The 25168-nt window shown below is 35.6% G+C and overlaps 1 protein-coding gene across 1 annotated transcript in view; it reads right to left on the bottom strand.

Annotated features, from left to right (window-relative positions):
• The window catches only part of RFX7 (regulatory factor X, 7), a 91694-nt gene that overhangs the window by 27779 nt on the left and 38747 nt on the right, over positions 1–25168 (bottom strand). Inside the window, exons 2-3 of the mRNA XM_004687765.2 lie at positions 22438–22471; positions 1489–1571 (exon numbers count right to left, since the gene is read on the bottom strand). Of these exons, the coding sequence (XP_004687822.1) occupies positions 1489–1571; positions 22438–22471 (117 nt within the window). The remainder of the gene's footprint in view (positions 1–1488; positions 1572–22437; positions 22472–25168) is intronic.

Genomic DNA, 25168 nt, shown 5'->3' with positions numbered 1-25168 from the left:
TCCTCTCACTGTTATAACAATTTATTTAATTTCAAATTTAATTTAAAAAATCAAAATATTGAGCAAGTTTCTAGAACATAAAATGATTTAAATGATATAAATTTTGGTGCCAATTTTTTTTGGTGCAAGGGAGATAAAGTATGAATAAACAAAATTTTCATTTCATTTCTTTTTTGTAAATACTTTTAAAGAATGTTAAAGGTAATATATATAAAGGAAATGAATTGACACAAATATTCAAAAAGGGTAAAGGAACTCTTTAAGAATAGAATGCATTTATGAAAATATGTTCAATATCACTTGTAATCAGGTAGATGCAAATCAGAACCACAATGAGATCCCACCTCACACCTGTGAGAATGGCACATATTAGAAAAATACTATCAACAATAAATGTTGTTGCAGGGATCTGGAGAAAAAGGAACTTTCCTACACTGCTGGTGGGAATGCAAACTGGTACAACCACTATGGAAAGCTGTTGGAAGGTTTCTCAAACTGCTAAAAATGGAGCTTCCATGTGGTCCAGCAATCCCACTCCTAGCAATCTACCCAAAGACACAAACATATTAATTTAAAAGGGCACCTGCACCCCCTGTTTACTGCTACACTATTTACAATAAGGAACATGTGGAATAAACACAAATGCTCAAAATAGGTGACTGGATCAAGAAGATGTGGTGCATATCCATAATGGAATATTGCTCAGCAATCAAAAAAGAAACTTATGCCTTTTGCAGAAACATGGATGGAGCTGGAAGGGATCATGCTTAGTGAAATAAGACAGAAAGAAAAAGAAAAATGTTGGATGGTTTCACTCATAGCAGGAATATAAGGGATCAGAAAAAGAAAAGTATTTATAATAAAGTAAAAATGAAAATCAACAAATAACTATAAACCAGAGACATTCTATGAAGGTGGAAGGGGGAACAGGATCAAAACTGGGGTGGGAAGAGTACATGGAACAATGGTGTTGGCACATGGGTTAGTTGGTGGTAGGAAGTCCACAGGGATTACAACCGAGATGAAAAAAATGTACAAAATGAACAATGATGTAATAAAAAATATATACATATATATATATATATATATATATGATGAAAATACAGTAAATGTTTCCAAGTACTCAAAACAGCTTACATTCACCATACTGCTCACCTGGCAGTAGCTAAAACTCTCATACTCTACTTTTTACAATGCTTACCTTTTTTCTTTTAGGTCTGTTCAATTTTCAAAATCCTTTACACTGTGCAACTATACTAAGCTGTTTATAAACTACTCAAGTTGCATATCAGAGCATTTACCCAAGTGTGAAAATGAGTCAGTACCATAAGTAAATAACCAACTGTGATTAAATCATCTGAAATCATTTATTGTCTTGCCATTCGGATTAACTGATGACTTTAGGAATTCTGTAAATCAACAAATATACCACAGGCTAGGGTTGTCCTGAAAACACAGTAATTTGAGCAAAGACAAAAACAGATATACCTTTTTTCACCATTGCTGAGACCAGAAGGCAGCTGAAGGTAGAGGTAGAGTTTCTCTAGGTCTGTAAACTTCTCAACTTCTTGCTGGTTACAAAGGATTTGGGGGGGGGAAAAAAAAAGATCATTTAAAAAAAGTTGATTCTTCTCTAAAAAATTTACTGAAACATCCCTAAAAAAGTATTGACTATTTAAATATACACCAGATAATATGATTCATCTTCCAAAGAAAACAAAATCTAGACCTTTACTCATCACTAGCTTGTTTGATAAATTTATTGCTCATAAAAATAAAAATGGTACTTTCCTATTAATTCTTGTATTTTTATAACAGTTTAATTCTTATATTTTAAGTATATAAAAATCAGAGTTTAATCCTTAGACAAAAGTTTCTTATTTTTAATCATATTAAAGAAGGGCTTAATATTATTACAGGAAAAATAGTTGGCTGGGGATGGGGAGACTATTATTTTGTCTTAATTGGCTAACAGGCTTTGGTGCTCTGGTAAACTTTTCTTTCAACAATAAATGGCTGAGATGATTTCTAGAATCCTTCCCCAAATCTCAAATACCTATAGAACATGTGACTGATGATCATACTGTCACTATAGATGGAATGGAGGTTTAAAATACTAAATAAAGTAGTAGCCCCGCCTGGTGGTGCAGTAGGTTAGGACATAGCACTGCAGGCTAGCCACAGCCGTTTCAGTGTGAGTTTGATCTCTCGCCCCAGAGGTGATCCACATGGCGCAGCAGACCTCTCCTGACCGGCCCGCTGCTTCCCTCAGTAGTGTACTTCCTTGATCTGCCTGTTCTGCTCCCCACTCTGCTTCTCACTACCCCTTCACCTCTGACTTGTACCCTGTTCAGTATAAATAAATAAAATAAATCTTAAAAAAAAAATACTAAAGTACAGTCAACACCCTTTCCACACTATACAGATAGAATTATTCTTTGACTTGCAACAGAAGCTGTTATTTGGAGAACTTACTTGTAAAAGTTTCACTATTGTTCTTCAATTATGTCACTCTATCTATAAATGTAGCTTTTAAAATAATTTCTGCTGTACATACATGGTAAAGCTATTTTTTCCCAACTGAGTTTGCCACATAACAGTTTTAAAGGGTACCATAAGTCCTATTACAATAAAAATATCTGCAATAAAATTTTATTAGCCAGATTTCAGCAAAACTCCACTGCAATCAAAAATGTGTAAAGATTACTGGCATTTGTGGTGGCAGATTTCATTCTTAGATAATAAAGCACAGATCAAACATAGAACAAGTTAAAAAAAAAGTTTAAAATGGTGTAACTCAGCCTACTGTAATTCTCACAAGAATTCATTCACAAAAGGTTAGTCATCTACACAATGATTTAATCTATTAAATTACATGCAAATAAAAACCAAATCCACATTTTTTTCCATGGAGTATTTTCAATTAGCTGTTGCTCTAATACCTAATAGGTATACCAGTAATTTCATGTACCCTTCTCCCTTCAAATAAACAAAATAAATGCACACACATTTCCTCTCTTAGCTGTTACTTAGCACCCTCATTTCTCCAGTTCCCTAGTGTTCAGTTTTGGATTTTGCTTAATTTTATTCCTCTTTGTGAATTCCATTTTAATCCTTTATTTATTCTTTTTAACTGTCTCTCTCTTATGTTCTTATAGTTTCTTAAATTTGACCACCACTGTATTAGGCTAGGTTTTCAGTTGTCTTTCAGCAAAAAAAATAGTAATTACTCATTTATTTGCTCATTAATCTCATTTTCTGCTACGCTCTACAAATGATAAATATGAACTTACAGCTTGTGTCACTGGGAATACACAGATGAACACCTAAAAATAGTTCTTGTCCTTAAGGAACCTAGAAAGATTTTTAAACGACTAAAATTTCTAATCAGTTTGTACCTTTGCCTTCAACTTCTCTTTTGTCTTAAGTATAGTTCCTAAAATATGTTTTGCTGGATATTATTAATATCATAAAATAATGCTAACAATACAATCACATAATATCCATATGTTACAATAAAAAGTATAAATATCACTATGGGTAAAGTCTGAGGAAATGTAATGTAAAACATAATTTTTTGATGATGATCAAGAATAAGAAAAGCTTCATACTACAGAAGAAACCTTGCATTCTATATAGTTTTTAAATTTTACAAATACTAGAGAAAACAGAATTTCAGAATAGAGAAGAAACTTCCAATAAGAGTTCAGAATATAATCTAAGTTATGGATAAGTAACCAGAAAGATGATATAAAGATGGATTAAAAAAAAAAAGTTGGTAGAAGCCCAGAGGGATTACAACTGAGATGATAAAATAAACAAAATGGAAGACCTATGTAAGAAAAAAAAAAAAAAAGGCCAGATACTTCCTCTCAGTCTGCTGCCACATACTCATCCACGGGCATCCTAACACATGCTCGCTAAACTCACTCCTCATCCCTGCTCCTCTCACACAGTCCTCCACCCCAAGACTTGGTCATTATCTCTTCTCACCCACACCCTTTAGCTCAATTCTTTCCAGAGGCCACCATGCCTCACTAACAAGCCCAACTCTCATGGGACGCTCTATGATGCCGACAATCTCAGATCTTTTGACCCTTCTGCTTCCTATTGGAACCATCCCTGTCAGGTTCCTTCTCCCAACATGTGCAAAGGCCAGAGTCAGAAGGTGATTTAAAAAAAATAAAATAAAAATTTTGAAAAAGGTCAAACTCATAGCCCTGTTTCCCCCTTCCCTACAAATAATGAAAACATGCCAGAAACTGTTGATTATTACCTCTTTTGTTGAGGAAGGGGCTCAACACAAAGGATAAAATATCTGTAGAGTTCACTAAAACTGCTATACAAATTCTATAAAGCAAATTGGAAACAAAGTAAATCATGGCATTTTAGTTCAACAAGGCTGAGTTTACCATCAGACGATTACTGATTTCAGCAATCTGTATCATTTATGGCTAATCATTATCTTTCAAAACAATGGCTGATTGTTTAGAAAAAGATTTTAACCTTGGTTGTTAGCAAGGAAGGAATATCATGTTAAACATCAGATTATTTCATAAGCTTTGTAAAGTTTTAAATGTCAAGAATCAAAGTTTGCTATTTCATATTTACATTTACTGGTTGTCTAAAGAAATGGGTTTGACTGAATTTCTGAAACAAAGGATATGGTTGGTCTATGTTTAGAGCATTAGAAAAAAGATGGTGCAAACTTTTAAAAATTCTAATCTTTTAAATTAGCCATAAAATGAAGTACTGATACATGTCTACAGCATGGACAAACGTTGAAAGCATAATACTAACTGAAAGATGCCAGACACATAGTCCGCAAAGTTTATGAATGCATTTCTATTAACTATCTGTAACAGTCAAATTCAGAGAGAAAAAGGTTAATAGTTGCTAGGAACGAGAATGAATGAATATTAAAATGGTGAATTTTCCATTATGTGTACTTTCAAACAATGAAAAAAATCACAATTTTTAATACAGCTTAGAAGATCTGACAAATCTGATTATTTATGTGAAATGTCTAAACAACACACAGCAAAATCCCTATTTGTTAGTCATAAAAGTCATCATATTCTTAACATAAAGAAATATTCAACAACAACAACAAAAAAAGAAATACTCAAAGAAACTAAAAATAGTTTTAAGTTTAGGAGGAACCATAAGTAATATCTAGTCTGTAGAATGAAGTTTTAATAGCCTATTTCCTACCACTATTGAGGTTGATGATCTTTCCTGAAAGCTTCTGAGTACCTGTATCTCTTATATATTTCAATCACAGCACTACAAGCAGACATCCAAAAGTAATATTTTAACTAAAGTTTGATTTAGATGTCAAAACATTCCAGGAAGCCATTTTGGAGAATTTTTATTAAAAATCCCCATCACGGAGCTGGCTTAGTGAAATAAGCCAGAAAGAAAAGGAAAAATACCGGATGGTTTCTCTCATAGCAGGAATATAACAGAACAGGCGAGAAAATAATGATAATGATGAACAGCTATATACCAGAAACATTTTGTGGGGGTGGAGGGGGAATGGAGGGGGGGAGGGAAATGCACTGGACTATGGTGATGGCACATGTGTGATATGGTGATGGGAAACCCAAGAGGATTGCAACTGAAATGGAAAAATGCACAAAAACATGTAAAAATAACCTATTATAAAATTTAAAAAAAAAAATCTCCATCCACTCCCAGATAAATGAGCAGAGCTTTTGTGAAATATCTCATTACATGAACATATTTATGAAGCTGTGTTTTGAACCTCTGGCTACAAAAACAAATCTTTTGCTACAATTTAACGTTACAAATGACCTATGTGAGTTATTTGATACTGCATATCCTGTACAGAAAAGATTACAGCAACATTAGATTCAACATTTGCTTTGACATCATGTGATAATGGGGAATATAAAGGTATGATGCCAAATTGCACAAAATCAAGTTACTTCTGGAGGCTCAAAGTGGCATTTGGTTATTCAAATCCTACCACTAAATCCTCTTCCCTTCTGAAGCTTTGGCTGACGAAGAACTATTAATATGGACTACTTAACTCCTTGTAAATTATAAGTAAAGTGGTGAGACGAATATGGTGGACAGAGCCACTGCTCATCAAACGATCTATTTGCTATTCTATATTTCTCAGCCCACCTTTACAAAACTAGCTTGGGACCATAAACTGAGTGCAAGTGATATATTTTTTCAGCCAATAGAGCTAAAAATGAATGCTATCATTTCTAACCTTTCTTTCCCTTTGTAGCATCTTGGAAGTCATATGTTTATTTGGTGAGGCTATGACAGCAATGGCTGTCAATGTAGGTTTGCAATAGATTATGTGGAACAAGGCAGGCCTTCATTGATTTGTGCAGTCTATATTTGAGTGAAAATTCTTGCAGTCAGCTCCCTCTTATTTCCTAGCTCATCCAACAGATACAAAAAATTAGGTATTTCCTTCTAGCACATTTGAGAGAACTGAAGACCTCTCTTAAATATGCAGATTAAAATGTGGGGAGAGGAAAAGGGCTCCTCTGTATAATCACAAAAACTTACTCATTTTTAGAGTACAGTTTAACTCATTTTAAATGGAAAATTACATCAAAAAGAATATATTTATGTTTATCCAAACAGGGTATGGAGGGAAAAAAGGTTGAGAAGTTGAAAATATATGGCCTTTATGTTCTTTTTGGTAATTTTTACTTTAAAAAAATCTAGTTAAAAATTTAACAGTAGTAAACTCTGTACACATCTTATAGTACATCTCTTTCTATACTCTGGGCCACAGCAATTACTGAGGAATTTATATTCAATAATTTAGTATTTACTTACTGTTTAAAAATTATTTCTCATTACCTAATTATACTCCCCTCCCACAACTAGACTGAAGAGCCCGGTATATCCAAACTCAATAAATAACCTTTGGAGGTAGAATCCTAAAAGACACAGAATTTTAGAATTCTTTTAGGGAGTTCTTTAGGAGGTTAATATCTTTCTAATAGTATTTGAAAAAGCAATGTACTAAAAGAAGTTTAGGAAATAATTTAACCTTTTCGAATAAAAGACTCTACACTCGATAAAATTTGAATTATAAACTCTTCTGCCAAAGATCTGATATAAGCAATAATACATTTCAGAATAAAATTTATATAATAGTACCTATCATAACACCAGGTGGCATTTTGAATGTCTTATTACCAGAATTTAAAGATCTTCAAACAGATGGTAAAGAAACATGTTCCCAATATTTACTGGCACAGAATACAGTTAGTTATAAGTTAGTCTGAATGGAGAAAACGGCTTCTATTTTTAGAAATCATCTTAAATCTGTTTTACTCTACAATTTCTCAAGTGGTAATAAAAAGTACTTTCTCCTGTTTGAAATAAATTTCTTTGTAGTTATATGTTTCCTGTTATGGAAATCTTCCTTCTGAGGTGTTACTTAGTTTCTGTTTTTTTTTTTTTAAACAAGATCACAAAACTAATGCATACAAAATATACAAAAACTAGATTAACATTATGAATGTAATTTCAGAAGCTTTCATGCTAATCCTAGATTATAAAATTATTTATAATAGTCATCATCGAAACTTTCAAAAGAAGCAGAAATTCTCCTGATGAGGTACATAAACAACTTTCAAAGACCTGTCCAGGGTGACAGAGTTCTGATGGAAGAGGGCCAACCAAGCAGGATATCCTGCCCATAAATGGGCCATTAAACCTTAGTTTTCAAACTGGTATTAGAAAAAGATATTTTAAAAAGGTTTAACATAGACTTGTATTCAGAATAAATAGCTTAAAATCTAGTAGCCTGGATTCTCAAGTTTAACTGCCTCTTCGATTAAGTTACCATGTTTAGATGGAAAACATAAACACTAGCCCTCCCTCTCAGTACAATGTGTTTAAAGTGCAGCACTATGAAGCTATCCTTAGCCACTGTAGCATGAGTTCAATACCCAGCAGGATCGAACCCATATGGCATGACAGACCTCTTTTGTCCCACCCACTGTTCTCCTCAGCAGTGTACTTTATCGATCTGCCTGTTCTGCTCCCCTCTCTGTCTCTGGTGAATCCTCTCACCTCCTGCATCTCTGGCCTTTACCCCAGTTCTAAATAAATAAAATCTGAAAAAAGAAAATATATATATTGATAAATAAAATCTTAAAAAAAGAAAACTTATGGGGCCCTCCCTGGTGGTGCAGCGGGTTAAAGCACAGCACTAAGAAGCTTAAGCCACTTCCACATGAGTTGTATTCCCACATGCCCTGGAGGAGATCCACATGGCACAGCAGATCTCTCCTGACCCGCCTGCTGCTCCCCTCAGCAGTGTACTTCGTTGATCTGCCTGTTCTGCTCCCCTCTCTGTTTCTGGTGAATCCTCTCACCCTCCGCATCTCTGGCCTGTACCCCAGTTCTATATGCGTAAATAAATAAATCTTAAAAAAAAGAAAGAAAATTTATGATTGTGCCTGCCTTGATTTTGTAAAATATGAAAATAAAATGTGAAAATAATTCTAAGTTACTTCCCCTTTTTTAGGAGGCACTGACTCAGGAGTACAATTATTGAAAGGGCTCTTTTTTTATTAACATTATTGATAGGATGACCAATAGGGGGAAAGTTGAACCATACTTTTAAAAATCATTTTTAATTTATGGAAAAAAAAATCAACATATCTGGTATTGTATTCTCTCAGGCCCAATTAGTTATGGAAGGTTTCTTCTACAGGATTGAAAAAGGGAGGCAGAGGAAAAGATCAAGGTGTAAGGCCTCTATTTTTCCATTCTTACTGCTTAAAATAGCAGTTTACTAACTAGCTATATATTGACAACCTTGGTGGTGTATATATATGTGATTTGCTATTGAGTTGCTTACTATAAACAGTGTAAAAGTAACTTTTTCTATTCACAGCTCTAGAAAATGTAAACCAAATAGAGTAATTTTTATTATACTTTTATATTGTAAGGATTTACTTTATAAAACTAGTAAATGAGATGTAAAATGAGAATGTTTTAATTTTCTGTTCTGAAATAGGTAATGTATATGATCTGAGTCCTTCAAAAATATATTATTTAGTAGGGCACAGTTAACGAAAAGTGAAGGAGGTCTGACAAGCAAGTTTCATCAGAGCCAAAACAGATTTCTTACTCTATATTCTTGTTAATTTTGCTGGGTGACCTAGAGAATTTAAGTCAATCTGAAAACCAGCCAAGAAACAGAAAACTCCTTTCAACTTGCTTGAACTATAATCAAACTTAGAGAAACTAGGGAGTGCAATATAAAAACGAAAAACTGCACACCTCCAGATGTATAGATTAGGAAGATTCTGTACATCACACTGGAATTATATTAAATTATGAAAGAAAAAAGTTAAAGACTCAAGGACATTAGTTGCATATAACAGGCGAGTTTTTTTTTTTTAAAGATTTATTTATTTGTGCATACAGAACTGGGGTACAGGCCAGAGGTTTAGGGGCGGTGAGAGGCTTCACCAGAGACAGAGCAGGGAACAGAACAGGCAGATCGACTAAGTACACTGCTGAGGGGAGCAGCGGGGCGGGTCAGGAGAGGTCTGCCACGCCATGTGGTCACCTCCGGGGCAGGCAGGAATGGAACTCATGCTTTAGATTCTCAGTGCTGCAGTGCTGTGCTTTAACCCGCTGAGCCACCAGGGAGGGCCTAACAGGCATTTTTTAATAAATGTAATCTAAAATATACTGATACATTTTAGGGATTACTAATAAAAAAAAGAAGCTGAATCTCTAAAACTGAAACTATAAATAGCATATACTATCGCTACTTAAGTGCTAAAATAACTAAGGACCAACTGAAAAGCTGAGACACTGCAAAAGTATCATACAGTAGATATTTGGGTTCAAATAGGCAAAGGGTACCCAAACCAGAAGAGCTGAGTCCATTGAAATAGGATTCTAATGAGAGCCATCTCTAAAGAGAACACTTCCACCCATAGTTAAATTCTACAAAAGGTGACAATCATGTTATACCTCTCTCTATCACTCAGATGAGGCAGACTTTACATGCTGCTTGAAAAGACTTTATGATTCTACTGGTAGTAGTAGTGGTGGTGAAAGCATTAGGAAGAAAGATATTTCTAGTCATCCTGTTTAACTTTTTTCAGGATGGTCCCTGAGAGCCCAGTTACTATTGAGTTGTCAGAAGTCACAATGTATTTTTGCTTGAAAAACAGAAAAAAATATGGCATGAATTTTCTGATGACCCGATATTGTTTCAAAAAAAAAAAAAAAACAAAAAACAAAAAACTAGTTTCCTAAATCTTCAACATTATGGAGCTATGGCCAACAAGGATGTAGGCCAAGGAGAGAAAAAAAAAATCAATTCTTTAATTCCAGTCTCTCTGCACCCTGTGACCTTTTCTTATTTTTCAAAGTTCTCTGTAAGTTTAAAATGACTTAAAGCAAGATTGAAAAACCAGAATACTTTAATGGTTAATTTGCTTTCCTTCAGAGCACATGTTATTTATTATGTCATTCTCTGAGCATAAAGTCATTAATGAAAAACTGAGGGTTTTTTTTTTTTTTTTTTTAGGTAATAGAGATTGCCATTCTCTTTGTGACAGTAAAGTAAACTTGAAAATTAGCTGACAACGGTGGTTATGCATTCTTAATAATTATGAAAGAAGAAATCTAACAGCAACTCAAGATTTGGATGGCAATGGCACTTCAGTCCACTTAAGTACCTATTAGGAAGTAAACAACCAACAAATATTGTAACTGTATTATTCTCCTATAATAAGCTTGAAAAAAATAATGTGTGCTTAGTACATGTAATATGCATACTATATATAACATCCATCCATCCATCTGAACAATAAGTCAACATTCCTTAAATGGCACAGCCTTGCATAGTTTATTTCTTTTTGTGATACTCAAGCAAAACAAAATCACCTAGTTAAATCTGGTGGTTTTGTTAAGTATTTCCACCCCCGCCCCTGTGAAATTTTATGCAAAAATACTCTTCATTTTGAAATCTACTCATCACAAAATAACTAAAAGGAAAATGTCATACTCTCAGATGTCTTTACTAAGTCACACCAATGCTACAACACACACACACAGATAAATTCCCTATCTCCTTTTTTAACAATGAGCCTTTTTCAAGCCACACTGTATTTTAACTAGATACGCATAACAAAATCTTTGTTTAAATCAAGTCTGTAAGTTGAACCTGGTCATCATTTAGCTTTCAAGGATGTCATGTTGTGAGAAAGCACAACTTTACCAGAAAAGGAGGAAAACAGTCTTTTCAAACTGTACACCCCACATATATGCCTCCTCAATGACATATATTTCTAGGGGGCAGGAGAGGAGGTATGCCTCTTGTTAAGAATGGTTCCTTGGGAGAGTTACTGAAATTTACTTCTGGGAATGTTACCAGAACCCAACCACCTCAGCAGCAGGAGCCAGCAGCAGCAGTGATGTTCTCTCATCCTGCTTCTCTATCACAAATCAGTTGTGACAGTTGCTTTTCAGAGTCCTTTTATGCAACCTGTACTTTCTGGGTTGTGGAATGGATCAATCAGCCACAGGATTGAAAAATGGTCCAATCAGACTTGCGGGTGGGGCAGCTTGAAAAAGTATTTAAGCCAGAGTCAGATGTAGCTAAAGTAGAGAGATCCAGCCTCAGAAGAAAGAGACAGACAGTTCCAGCCTCTGAAGAAAGAAGAAAAAAGAAGCATCCAGCAGCCTACTTCAAAGGAGGGAAGAAAAGTTGAAGACTTCTGTCAGACAGGATCTCCAGTCCTGTTTCTGACATTGCCTGAAAGAAGCAGCAGAGGTCCCAGCCTTAAAGAGCTCATGTTTGTTGCTGGTGTAGCCCAACAACTCGAGCTGTTAACACTCGGTGTCTCTGATACCACCTCTGGTGGATAAGTAGTGACCATCACTATTGGCCAGTGCTGTCTAGCACTCCCGGTGACCATTGTGACCATCAGTGACACTATCTGATTGAGGTAGCCAGCTTCTTAAGCTACAGTAAGCTCCTTATTTCCTGTTTGTAGAACAAACCCTATGGTGGTTGTTTCTGGACCCTAAGCTAAGATCTCTTGTAATTGTGTGCAGCAGTGAAAACACACAGACAATGGTTTGTCCTTTGCTTGATTATAGCCCACAGGCCCCTACTTTGTAGGTGTTGTATTTTGGATTTTGGCCTTTTGGGGGGCTCTCTTGTCTTAGAGTCTGAGCAGGTGGGGACATTTTGCTCTATCAGATATCCCATCCCTACCTACCAAGTGCCCCTGTTTTAGTAGTAGTATTCATAGCCTGTTCTCAGGAAGCAGATATCCTAGTAATTTGGGTGTCTCTTAGCTCTCACTCAAACACTTGAGAAGTAGGCACATGGTTTTAAAACAACAGCCACATGACAGGCTTGAAAGGTTTAAAAAGTAAATGCTATCACTCCTTCATTCATCCAGCACTAACTGCCTACTATGTTTTAAGGTATAATCTTACATTTTATACCAGGTAGACAATCAACAACATTTAAAAATAAAACTACATGGGGATGATGGATGATAAGTACTATGAAGAGAAATAATTGGAAGGTGTTAAAAAAAAAAAAAGGTGGTCACGGACTGCATCATTGTGAAGAAGATTAAAGGTTTTGTATAGTGGCTAATATAATAGTAAAGACTTTTGAACATCATCATCTTTCTCTGTTCTAGCCTAGTTTTTGCTTTCTATTGACTGGCTCTAATAACAGCCAGCCAGACCAAGAGCTAACAGTAGAAAGAATCCATGTAACTGAGACAAAAAGAGTAATTGTTTTCTCTTTATCTATTCTATACACATTGTAATGAACCTTGCCCCAAAAGAGGCACTAACTTAAATGTCTGTCAGGAAATGAGCAAATTAGAGAGCATAAGTCCTGTATGGACAGGATAACTGCTACTTAGGTCCAGCCAACTGTTGTCATGTGGAAATTAGTGTTGAGCATCCTAAGTTCTCAAGAGAAAAGAGACATCTATTTTTTTCTGTGAACCTTCCAATATGGATTTATGAAACCACTTTGAAAATTTAGGGGCTAAATAAAACACCTCTGTGGAATAGATTTATCCAGTGGTTTTTCAGTTTAGCTTCTTTGGTCTATAGCATCTATAGCTGATTTCCTTCAGGACCAAAAGTGTTTGTTTAGTAAGCACCAGAATGTTTAGACTTGCTGGACTAGGTTTGCCTCATTATCCAGTTGGTTCCTAAGCAACCATATGTTTTAAAATCCAGACTCTCTGGAATTCTGCTACCTGCAGTGATGGCACTCATCCAGTTTGTCTTACTTAGTGTGTCTGACAAAACTGGCCTTGCAGAATTTGCCAGAAATCTAACTGCTGTGGGTTTGAATTTGGTAACTTCTGGAGGGACTGCAAAAGCTCCCAGGGATACTGGTCTAGCCATGAGCAATGTCTTAGAACTTAGACAGGATATCCTGAAATGTTAAGAGGGGCATGGCATGTAAAAACCTTGCATCCTATAGTCCACACTGGCATTTTGGCTCATAATATCCCAGAAGACAATGCTGACCTGGCCATACTTTATTTCAATCTTATGAGTTGTCATTTGTAATTTGTATCCCTTTGTGAAGATTGTGGCTTTTCCAAATGTAGCTGCTGGAAAAGTTGTTGGTTAGACCAATGTTGATGGAGTCACCCTACTGAGCAGCAGCCCAAAACCAAAGTCGAGTGTCAATTGTGTGTTAGCCAGAGGACCGTGTGGCTGTGTCCACTGAAAGGCAGACTCTGACCGTAAGGGCACCAATGAAACAAGACACTAGTTAGTCATGATGGCTATTAGTCATATGGTACAATAAATGAAACAAAGAAGTAAAGGAATATCTCAGATGCTCTTGAGGTGTGGAATGAACCCTCATCAAACTCCTGCCAGGTTATTTATTCTGAATCCCAAGCTTTCCATCACAGTTTTATGAGTCCTGAGATTTATAAACTTGTGTGATGCTATGAATGCTCTAGGCATCCCAGCTGCTGCTGCTGCTGCTTTTAAACATGTAAATTCCAGGTGCTGCTGCTGGAATTCCACTCAGTGAAGATGAGGCCAAAGTATGGTCCATTATCTATGCAACACCTTTAAACCCATCTCAACTGCATATGCAAGAGCAAGATGGGCTGATAGGATGTCTTCATTTGGTGACTTTATTCCTTATTATCTGATGTCCCTACTGCCAAAGTTATCTGATGATACTACTGCCCCAGCATATGAAAAAGCTTTGCAACGACTTTCTGAAAAGAAAAATGGGAGGTATTGTGTTATGCAGTCTTATAAAGCAGATGAAAATGAAGTTCAAACTCTCTTCGGTCTTCATTTAAGCTAGAAATCACTGAAAGGTCTTTATTAAGCAATGATGTCACCAAGATTACGACTTGCCAGAATCTTGCTCTGAGAGGTCATCATCACCCAATGTGTCAAGTGTATGCAGTTTAACTCTATGCGTTATGCCAAGAATGGGTAAGTTTTTGGTACTGGAACAGAACAGCACCTGTTTTAGATACACAGCACCAGTCTTACAGTACTATCACTCATGTTTAAAACCAGACTGAAAAGAGTAGAACTCTACAACGCTATTGATCAATAAGATGCTGGAACTATTGTTGAGAGTGAAGATTTGGACAAGTGGAAGGCACTGTTTGAGGAAGTTCCCAAATTATTAACCAAGATCCAGAAGGAATAGGTTTACAAATTTAGTGACATTTCTATCAACTATGATGCCTTTTTTCTTTTAGGGATAATGTTTTTGGTTTTTAGTTTTTCTGATATGGGCCATTTTCATAGGTGTGTGGTGCTATATTATTGTGGTTTTGATTTGCATTACCCTAATGAGTAATGTTGACAATTTTTCATATGTCTGTTGGTTATCTGCACTTCTTCTTTGGACAGTGTTTTTGTTTCTCTTCTGACAACTGTTTGATTGAGTTGTTTGCTTTTCTGTTGTGCTGTTGTTTTCCTAAGCTCTTTGTAGATCTCTGATATCAGTCCCTTATCAGAGGTATGATGTACAAATATTTTTCTTCCATTCAATAAGGTATCTCTTTATATGGTTGCTGTCTCTTGCTGTACCAGAAGCCTTTTAGTTTAATGTAGTCCCAACTGCTTGTATTCTTCTTTGCTTTCCTTGCTTATGGAGACAAATGCTCAAAGATGTTTAAAGAAATTTATGTCACAGAGGTTTTTTCCTGTTTTCTTCTTGATGTTTTATTATTTCAAGACTTATATCCCAGTCTTTTACCCATTTGCATTGATTTTGAGTATGTAGATACTCAATAGATAGTAGTCTATATTCTTTTGTATGTGGCTGTTCAGTTTTCCTAACACCATCCATTGGAGAGACATTCTTTGTTCTAGGGTATATCATACATTAGTTGATCATATATGTTTGGTTTATTTCTAGGCTTTCAATTTTTTTTTTTTGAAAGATTTATTTGCATCACCAGGAAAGGCGCCTATTTCTGGGCTTTCAATTTGAACCCACTGGTCTGTGTGTTTCTGTCCTAGCACCACACTGCTTTTGTTACTATTCTGGCTTTGTAGCATAGTTTGAAGTCTAGGAGTATAGTAGTTCTGTTCTTTCCTATTTGTTAGGACAGCTTTGGTTATTTGGGTTTGTGTCTGTGTGTGTGATTCCCTATGAATTTTGTAATATTTTTTTCTATTTATTTGAAGAATGTCATTTAGATTTTTATTGGAATTGCACTGAATCTGTATATTGTTTTGAGTAAGATGGCCATTTTGATGATGCTTATTCTTCTAATCCATGAGCAGAGAATCTCTTTCCATTTCCTTGTGTCTTCTATTTCTTTTAACAATACTTTATACTTTTCCTTGTAGAGGTCATTCACCTCCTTTGTTAGGTTTATTCCCAGGTAATTATTTGTTGTATAACTGTAGATAGGATGATTTTCTTAATTCCTTCCTCTTTAGACTGATTGCTTGCATATAGGAAGGCTACTGATTTTAGTGTATTGATTTTGTAACCAACTACTAACTAATGGCTTACTGCTTTGATTAGCTTTACTGTCAGTTTTTGGGGAGTGGGGCTCATTATATTATTATATCACCTGCAAATAATGATAGCTTTACCTCTTCTTTCCGAGGTTGGATTCCTTTATGTTTTTCTCTTGCCTAAATGCTCTAGTTAGGAATTCCAGTATTATATTGAAAAACAGTGAGCAGCCAAGTTCTTTCTTAGTACCTACTGATACAATCATATGGTTTTTATTTTTCTTTTTGTTAATGTAGTGAATTACATTAATTGAATTTTGGATGTTGAACCATCCTGTGTCCATGGGATAAATCCCACTTGATCATGGTATATAATCCTTTTGATGCATTGCTGCTGGATTTGGTTTGTTAAGATTTTATTGAGGACTTCAGCACCCATGTTCATTAGGGAGATTGGTCTATAGTTGTGTGTATGTGTGGTTCTTTATTTAGTTTTGGTAGTAGTGTAACATTGATCTCGTACAATGTCTTTGGTGGTACTCCTTTTTTCTTAACTTTTTGAAAGCATTTTAGCAGAATAGGCCTTAGTTCATCCGGAGTGTTTGGGAGAACTAGCTTGTGAAACCATCAGGTCCTAGGCTTTTTTTTTTTTGGCAGGGCTTTGATTACTGTTCAAATTTCCTTATTTGTAATTGGTTTGTTCAGGTTTTTTACTTCCTCTGTGTTTGGCTTTCCCTTAGGTAGTTGTAGGATTCTAAGGCCTTCCCTTATGTAGTTGTAGGATTCTAAGAATTATGTTCATTTTATCTAGACTGTTGAATCTGTGTATATTTAAATGTTCATTGTAATCACTATCCTCTTGATTTCTGTGTATCTATTGTAATTTTTCCCTTTCATTCATGATCCTATATATTTGGATTTTTCTTCCTTTTTTTCTTTGTGAGCCTGGCTAGAGGTTTTCTTATTTTTGTGAAGATTGAGCTTTTTGGTTTCACTGATCTTTTGAATTGTCTTTTAAAATTCTGTTTTATTTATTTCTATTCTAATTTTATTTCCTTTCTTCCACTGGTTTTTAGAATTTTTGGTCCTTTTTTAGTTCCTTGAGATGTGAGATTAGACTCTCTCTTTGGGTTCTTTCTTAAGAGTTTCTTCATGTGGACTGATACTGCTATATATATCAAGTCAACCAGCCTGCTAGGGTGAGTGGGATTTCTAACAGTGAATTTTCTTTAAACCTACAAGTAACTGTCAATAACTTTCTCATTTGGAATACTGGTCAGTCAGAGCGTTCTAGTATTAAACAGATTTTTCCTGGTAAGTTACAGATATGGATATAAAAGGACTTTCTTCTTGCAAAAGGAAGGCAGATGGTTATCTAGAGAAAGGCTGTGTGCTGAATATTAAACATCTAGCTGTTAATGTGGAAATGAGAGAATAAAAGTCAGGAGAGACTTGAATTCTGATAGGAAGAGACAGAATTCCAGAGCTAGGCAGAAAGAGATCAGTCTTCTGACAGACAGAAAAGAGAAGATAAGACCAGGGGTAGAAAAGAACAATCATATTGGAAATAAAAAGTGTTAATTCTGTGGAACAACTACACTTTTATTTTTCTATTTTCTCAGAGATGAGATCATTGCTAAAAGTGGAATAAGAGGTGGGGTTAAGAAGTTAGAAACTGTTTCCACAGAGAACAGTGGTAAAAAACTCACTAGGTACATAGAAGGTTGAATGCATTGGAGAACCTGATATTGAAGCAATACTTTTCAGCTTCACCAACTAAATGGTAACAAAATATATGCAACAACAAATAGCCAAGTCCAATGCAGAATTTACAAAAATACAATGCAATATATAGAACTGTAATGGATCATGTTGAGTTCATCATAAGAATGTAAGGCTGTTTACTTTTCAAAAACCACACTGGCAGAATAAAGGATAAGTACTATGTTAATTAGTTCAACAAGTACAGACCAATCACTTAAAATCTAGTGTATGTATTATGATAAAAGTCTTTTAGCAAAGTAAGAACAAAAGGGAGTATACTTAACTTGAAAACAGCATCCAACCATGAAAAAATAACTAATATTACAAGGTGAATGAGTGTATAGATGATTTACTTCCAAGATTAACAAGGAAAGGGAATTTCTCACCAACTTTATTTAACATTGTTTTGGAGGTCTAAGCAGTATAATAAGGTGAGAAAAATAAATAAACACTTAAATTGCAATAAAATTAAACTATTATTTACTCATGGACAGTAAGACTGAGTAAGTAAAAAAATCCTAACACCTTCACTCTTATGTCACTAATAAATGCTACCAGCTCTAACGTGAATTTAGTATGCTTACAGACTACAAGGTCAAAATAAATATTAACAATTTAAGACAATGGATAATAAACATCTTTAAATGCCATCTATGATAGCATCCAAAACCTTCAAGTATATGAGAATATTTTCAACAAAATATACACAAAACCTATACACAGAAAACTTCAAAAAATGGCTGAGACAGATTATGGAAGAATCAACAAATGTGAAGATATACGGTATAAAAGGATTAAAAGGTTTGCATGAAGATGTCAATTAACGCCAAGTTAACTCAGAGTAACCCTAATCAAAATTCCAGTAGAGTTGGCTTTTATGGATAGAAAAACTTTATATGTATACAAAAGGGCCCTCCCTGGTGATGCAATGGGTTAAAGCACAGCACTATGAAGCTATCTGTAGCCACTGCAGCACAAATTCGAGGTGACCCAAATGCACAGCAGACCTCTCCCTTCTGGCTCACTGTTACCCTCAGAGTATTTCAGTCTCTGCTCCCCACTCTGGTGAATCTTCTCACCTGTCCCATACCCCACTTCCTATATGCATAAATACAAAAGGAAAGTTTGTATGGAGATGCCAAAACAATTTGAACCCATTACCTGACCCAAAGATTTTCCATAAAGCTAAGGTGTAGATTAAGGACAGAGATAGCAGTTGATATTTTTTTAAAAATCTAGGAAAAGACCTATCCACAGTGATTTTGATTAGGGGAAAGTTAAATATTGCCACTCATTCTAAAACATGCAATTCACTGAAATCAAATGGTTCAGAGAACTAATAGAAAAAGCTAAACCACAAAATTTCTAGAAAATAATAATTTTTTTTTGTTGAGAAGGTTGAGGTATCTGGACAAAGTGGAGTGAAGAGGTCAGCAAATCCTCCCCTGCAAATAACTATTAAGTGATGCTAAATGGTCAAAAAGAGAAATTTTAGGGCTTTGAAAGATGACTAAAGGCAAACAAGCTGAGTGTAGTTTGGTCACTAAAAATGGCTGAACTTTAGTTAAAAACAGAGTTTATCATCATAAATGCTCTGCTTGCATCACTTATCTTACCTGGTTTGGACAGTAGTTCTATCAAGATGAGGGGAATCTGTGTTTAAATGTAAAAAGGAGAATATGCTGACAAACCAAGTACTAGGAAATCTTAATAGAGAAACTAGAGGAAGACAGAGAAATAATCAAAGAAAAATTAACAGACTCAGAGACTAAGTCTTTTCAACATATACATAATGTGAATTATATAAGAAAAGAAGACTTCAAGGGAAACAAAAAGTATTTGAATAAGTAATGGCTGAAACTTTCCAGAGTTAAATTAACCAGTAATATGAGCTTATCAAATTCAAAGCAGAATAAACACAAAGTGATCCAAACTTACACATACAATAGCCAAATTAAGATTATGCAGATGAGTAAACAAGTAAGTGAATGAATATACAGAAACATGTACAGATAAGTAACACAGATAGTGAAGTTGCATCAGAAACAAAGGCAGGAGACAAAAGATTTACATATTTGTAACAATGAAAGAAGAAATCTGTTAAAGAAAAATTCTATATCCAGTAAAGCTGAAGGTAAAATGACTTTCCGAAATAAATACAGAACAACAGAATTCATTACATGCAAAACTGTTTCACAAAATATTAATGAAAATTCTTTAAACTGAGAAGAATTGTCCTTGGTTAATCTGTTTTTCCTTCTCCATTCAATCCATAAACAAGCAAGGCCTCCTGGCCTTTTTTTTTTTTTTGAAATCTGCCTTGAATCCATCTATCTTTTTTCCATCTTCCACTGCTATCTTCTCAGTAAGACTCCTGCATTCTTTTTGGAATTCTGTAAGAGCCTAATTGGTTTGCCTGAGTCCACTGTTGTCCCTCTACAGCCCACTTGTCATAAACAGGTTAATTTTAAAATTTGGTCTACATTGTTCTCCTTTTTAAAACTCTATAATTGGTTTTCTACACACTATTCGCCATAGCTAAAAGACCTACTAAACTGGTCCTTAAACCTCTTTCCCGCTCACTGTAATTTCTAGCACACAGGTCTTTGTATTCTTGAAATACATAAAACTCAGTCCTGCTTCAAAAATCTTGTACTTACTGTTCATTCTGTATAGTTTATAATAACAGGCATATCACCACACAAGGATGATCTCTTATTATTGAGTTCTCCCCCTCAAAAGTCGTTTACTCAAAGAGGCCTTTTCTGATTAACGTAGTGAAGATTACCCTATTTACCATCACTTCTCATTTTTTAGAATAACACTCATTTGACCATTCATTTAATGCCTACCTCATTCAACAAAACTTAAGATTCAAAAGAATAGAAATTATACCATTTAGTTATACATTAAACATGTATCAGTATCTACTTAAAAAGTATTTGAAAGATTTTTGATTTTTTTTTCTTATTTAGCACTTACAAATGCTTTTCAAAATAATTTATATTGTTTTTTTTTTGCTTCTATTTCCTCAATGAAGAGAAAAAAAATTGAGTAATTTTTCATTAATTCAAAAGAAAGCAGGTGATCTTAGGAACTCTGTTTTGCTTATCACTGTGTGGTCTGCTACCCAGAACAGGGTCTAATATATAGTACTGTGCCATAATTACAGCATGATGGATAATAATGAGATTGAGAGTTGGGAAAGAAAATGTTCTGGTGGTTGGAGGCACCTCTCCATGTTCAATCACCATCTTCTTAGGCCTTACAGTAGCACTGTGAATATATATATATATATTTTAGAGACAAAGATTTTTTTTTTTAAAGATTTTATTTTTTATTTGTACATACAGAACTATAGGCCAGAGGCTCAGGGGCAGCGAGAGGCCTCACCAGAGACAGAGTGGGGAGCAGAACAGGTAGATCGATGAAGTACACTGCTGAGGGGAGCAGCTGGAGGGCCAGGAGAGGTCTGCCGTGCCATGTGGTCACCTCCGGGGCAAGAGGGGAACGAACTCATGCGGAAGTGGCTTTAGCTTCTCAGTGCAGTGCTTTATTTAACCTGCTGTGCCAGCAGGGAGGGCCGTGTTGAATATATTTTAACAACAGACTGAATTTCTTGAGAGCAGGGAATATGTTTTAATTTTATATACCTTAAGTCTAGCATTGGCAGAAAGTGTTCATAAATTATCTCTGTACTAAATATAAAAGCATCAGTTTCTTAAAAAAAAAATCAGTTTCTATGTGCAAAAGGGAGATAACAAGATTGCCTACCTACTTCAGAGGGATATTGTGAAAGGGAAAGAGAAAAACGGACCTACCAAGTTCTTTTTCAGCTATTAAGTTAGAAAAACACTAAAGACCAAACTGTCTCATCTGCTATGAACTATTCCTATTTATTCGCCTAATAAGAGCTAACAATACTATAAGCTAATAAAGTACCGCATACTATATCAGCATTTGACACTAAAACATCTTCCCCTCCATGTCCCTAAAAGTTAACTCATAAGTAACATCCAAATCCGAATAAGAAAGTTCTTAAGTCACAAGTAGGGAACGAGGATTAACTACACTGACACTTTGAGAAATCTAACAGTGCAGAGTCAATCCATTAGCAGAGATTTCTGTATTAATCAAGTAGCCCAAGAATTTCAGGCTTTTTCCTGCCATGTTTAAGAACTAAGAAACCATAACTAGAGACTAAATTCAAATTCTACATAACTACAGTATAAATTCACAGTCTACTGTGGCTTTACTTCTTCGAGACTATCAATCTAAACATGCAGCAACAAAAACTATCCTAAGGAGCATTTTTAAAAAGGTTTTATTTAAGTAAATTCTTGTAAGTGTATGATCAGTACAACCTATTTCTAAACTACTAACTGAAGTCTTTGTCTAGCAGCCCAAACATGAGAAATACTCTATCACTACAAAATTAATCCATCAAACCTTAAATCTTTTTTTAAAAAAAAAAATCAGAACAGAAAAATATCCTTATATTTCATTATTGATTAGCTATAATAAAGTATCTAGATAGCTTGTATATAGGACATCCTACAGTTTTAATTAAATGCCAAATTTTACTCATTAAAATGTGTTATATTTGAAATCAATGTTCACTCTAGAAAAATGTTTTGCTTAGAGGTAATACAAACTTCCTTTAAGAACAACTTTAAAATTAGTTATTTTACTTACCAAAATGCAGTCCACTTTAGATTGTACAGTTTTGCTAAAAGAAAAAGAAAGTTCGGTTAGTAAGACCGATAAAGTTATTAAATATTTGAAATATTCTGAGATAAGGTAATTAGTCTTTTCTACTCTGAAAAAAAAATCTATTAAGATAAGACATTCTGGGCCCTCCCTGGTGGTGCAATGGGTTAGGACAAGCCGCTTCAGTGCTAGTTCGATCCTGGCCCTAGAGGTGATCTACATGGTGCAGCAGACCTCTCCTGTCTCACCTGCTGCTCCCCTCAGTGGTATACATTGTCAATCTACCTGTTCTGCTCCCCATTCTGTCTCTGGCGAAGCCTCTCACAACCCTCTGCACCTCTGGCCTGTACCACAGCTCTGTATGCATCAATCAATAAAAAAAAGAAAAAGATTAGACATTCTCTGGGCCCTCCCTGGAAGCACAATGAGTTAAAAGCACAATAGTATGAAGCTATCCATAGACACTGCAGCACCTCCCTACCACGGAGGTGACCTATATGGCACAGCAGACCTCTCCTGTCTGACCTGCTGCTCCCCTCAGCAGTGTATTTTCAGTCAATCTGCCTGTTCTGCTCCCTGCTCACTCTCTAATGAATCCTTTCACCTCCCTGTACCTCTGACGTCTTCCCCTGTTCTTGTATGCATAAATAAATAAATATTTTTAAAAAGGATTAGACATTTTACCCTAAAACAGCATTTTCAAAAAGCAACAAAATCTACACCCCACTGTCTCTACTAAATTTGAAGCATGATCAGAACATTTAGTTTCTTAGTTAATTTCTAACAACCTACTATTATTAAATTATGATATGTAGAAGTTTTAAATAAACTAGCTTTAAATACTATACAAGTTGCATATGTATTATTTTACTAAACAAATAGTACTACCTAAACAGGGCACAAAGTTAGATGAACTATGATGTCATTTTAAATAATAGTTTATTTTTACATTATTGTGCCTTTTTTCATCTTAGTTGTAATCCCTGTGGACTTTCCATCATCAATTCACCTGTGTACCATCACCACAGACCCATGTGTCATCACCACAGTCCTGTGCATTACCCCCCCCACTAGGATTTTTACTGTATGTCTGCCAATCTGCCAACATTAAAAAAAAACTATAATACATGTAGTATTAAAGACTGCTATGAAGTAGATTTATCTTACCCTCCTCTATCTGTTCTGTTTCCCAATATGCAAACATAAATCTCCCATCCCGGGCCCTCCGTGGTGGTGCAGGTTAGAGCGCAGGGCTGCAAGCTAGTCGCAGCCACTCCAGTGCGAGTTCGATCCTTCGCCCTTGAGGTGAAACACAGGATGGGACAGACTTTTTCTGACCCGCCCACTACTTCGTCAGTCTACCTGTTCTGCTCCCCCCTCTGTTTCTGTTGAATCCTCCCACCTCCCTGCAGCTTTGGCCTGTACCCCAGTTCTGTATGCATAAATAAATAAATCTTAAAAAAATCTCCCATCCGGCCCTCCCTGGTGGCGCAGCAGGTTAAAGCACTGCACTAAGAAGCTGAAACCACTTCCACATGAGTTCCATCCTCACCTGTCCCAGAGGAGATCCACATGGCGCGGCAGACCTCTCCTGACCCGCCTGCTGCTCCCCTCAGCATGTACTTTGTTCATCTGCCTGTTCTGCTCCCCACTCTGTCTCTGGTGAATTCTCTCACCCTCCACATCTCTGGCCTATACCCCAGTTCTGTATGAATAAATTAAAAAAATCTTTAAAAATCTCCCATCCTCTGCAGAACTAACAGTGATAATAAAGATTAAAACAATAGTGTCCCTCTGGTGGTCTATGGTTAAGTCTCAGTGCCACACCACTATGAGGTGAGATCTATCCCCAGCAAGGGAGCTAAATGATATGACACAGCAGATCTCTCCTGTCTCACCTGCTGCACTCCTCAGCAGATCCATCTGTTCTGCTCCCCAATCTGTCTCTCACCCTTCACCTCTGACCTACACCCCAGCTCTTCTATACACACATACACACACACACAGATTAATATGACAATAAATTAGAGGGGGTGAATATAATTAGAAATAAATAACAAATAAAGTAACTATGTATTACTTTATACATAATTTACATATAATTATTACTATATTAAATGAAGCTAGGATTAAAAATATTTAACTGTGTGTTGGATTTTACTTTAGAATACATTCAAATGAAAATTCAAGGAAACCATACAAAATACTGACATAGTTTATAATTAACTTAAAAGATGTTACATACCAAATTATCATTTACTAAAAGGTTATAGAAGGCCTCCCTGGAAGGCCAGGAGTTATATCTCATTGCTATCTCGCCTATCGCCTGAGTTTGATCCTGGCAGGAAGGTGACCCACATATGGTGCAGCAGACCTCTCCTGTCTCACCTGCTACTCCCCTCAGCAGTTTGTTTCAGTAGATCCACCTGCTCTGCTCCCCACTCTGTCTCTGCTGAATCCTCTCACTCCTCCCCATGAACCTCTGGCCTACAACTCAATTCTATGCAAAAAAGAAATAAGGTTCTAGAGCCAAATAAATGTAACAAAAAGGGTTATTTACCCTTGCAGATAGTGACAGAGAAATTAAAAATAAACATTTAAATCTCACTTCAGTAAATGTAATCAGTAACCTCAAAATTTTACAATTGTACCTACATTTCAAGTTTTATCTTCTAAACAACAAAGTGTGAATGGGTTAAGTTCAAGTGTAAATTTC

Source organism: Condylura cristata, unplaced genomic scaffold, assembly GCF_000260355.1.
Source record: "Condylura cristata isolate star-nosed mole 26May11 unplaced genomic scaffold, ConCri1.0 scaffold00023, whole genome shotgun sequence".
Lineage (NCBI taxonomy): Eukaryota > Metazoa > Chordata > Mammalia > Eulipotyphla > Talpidae > Condylura > Condylura cristata.
Note: the sequence above shows the minus strand (reverse complement) of the source record. Positions and strands in the feature narration are given on the sequence as shown.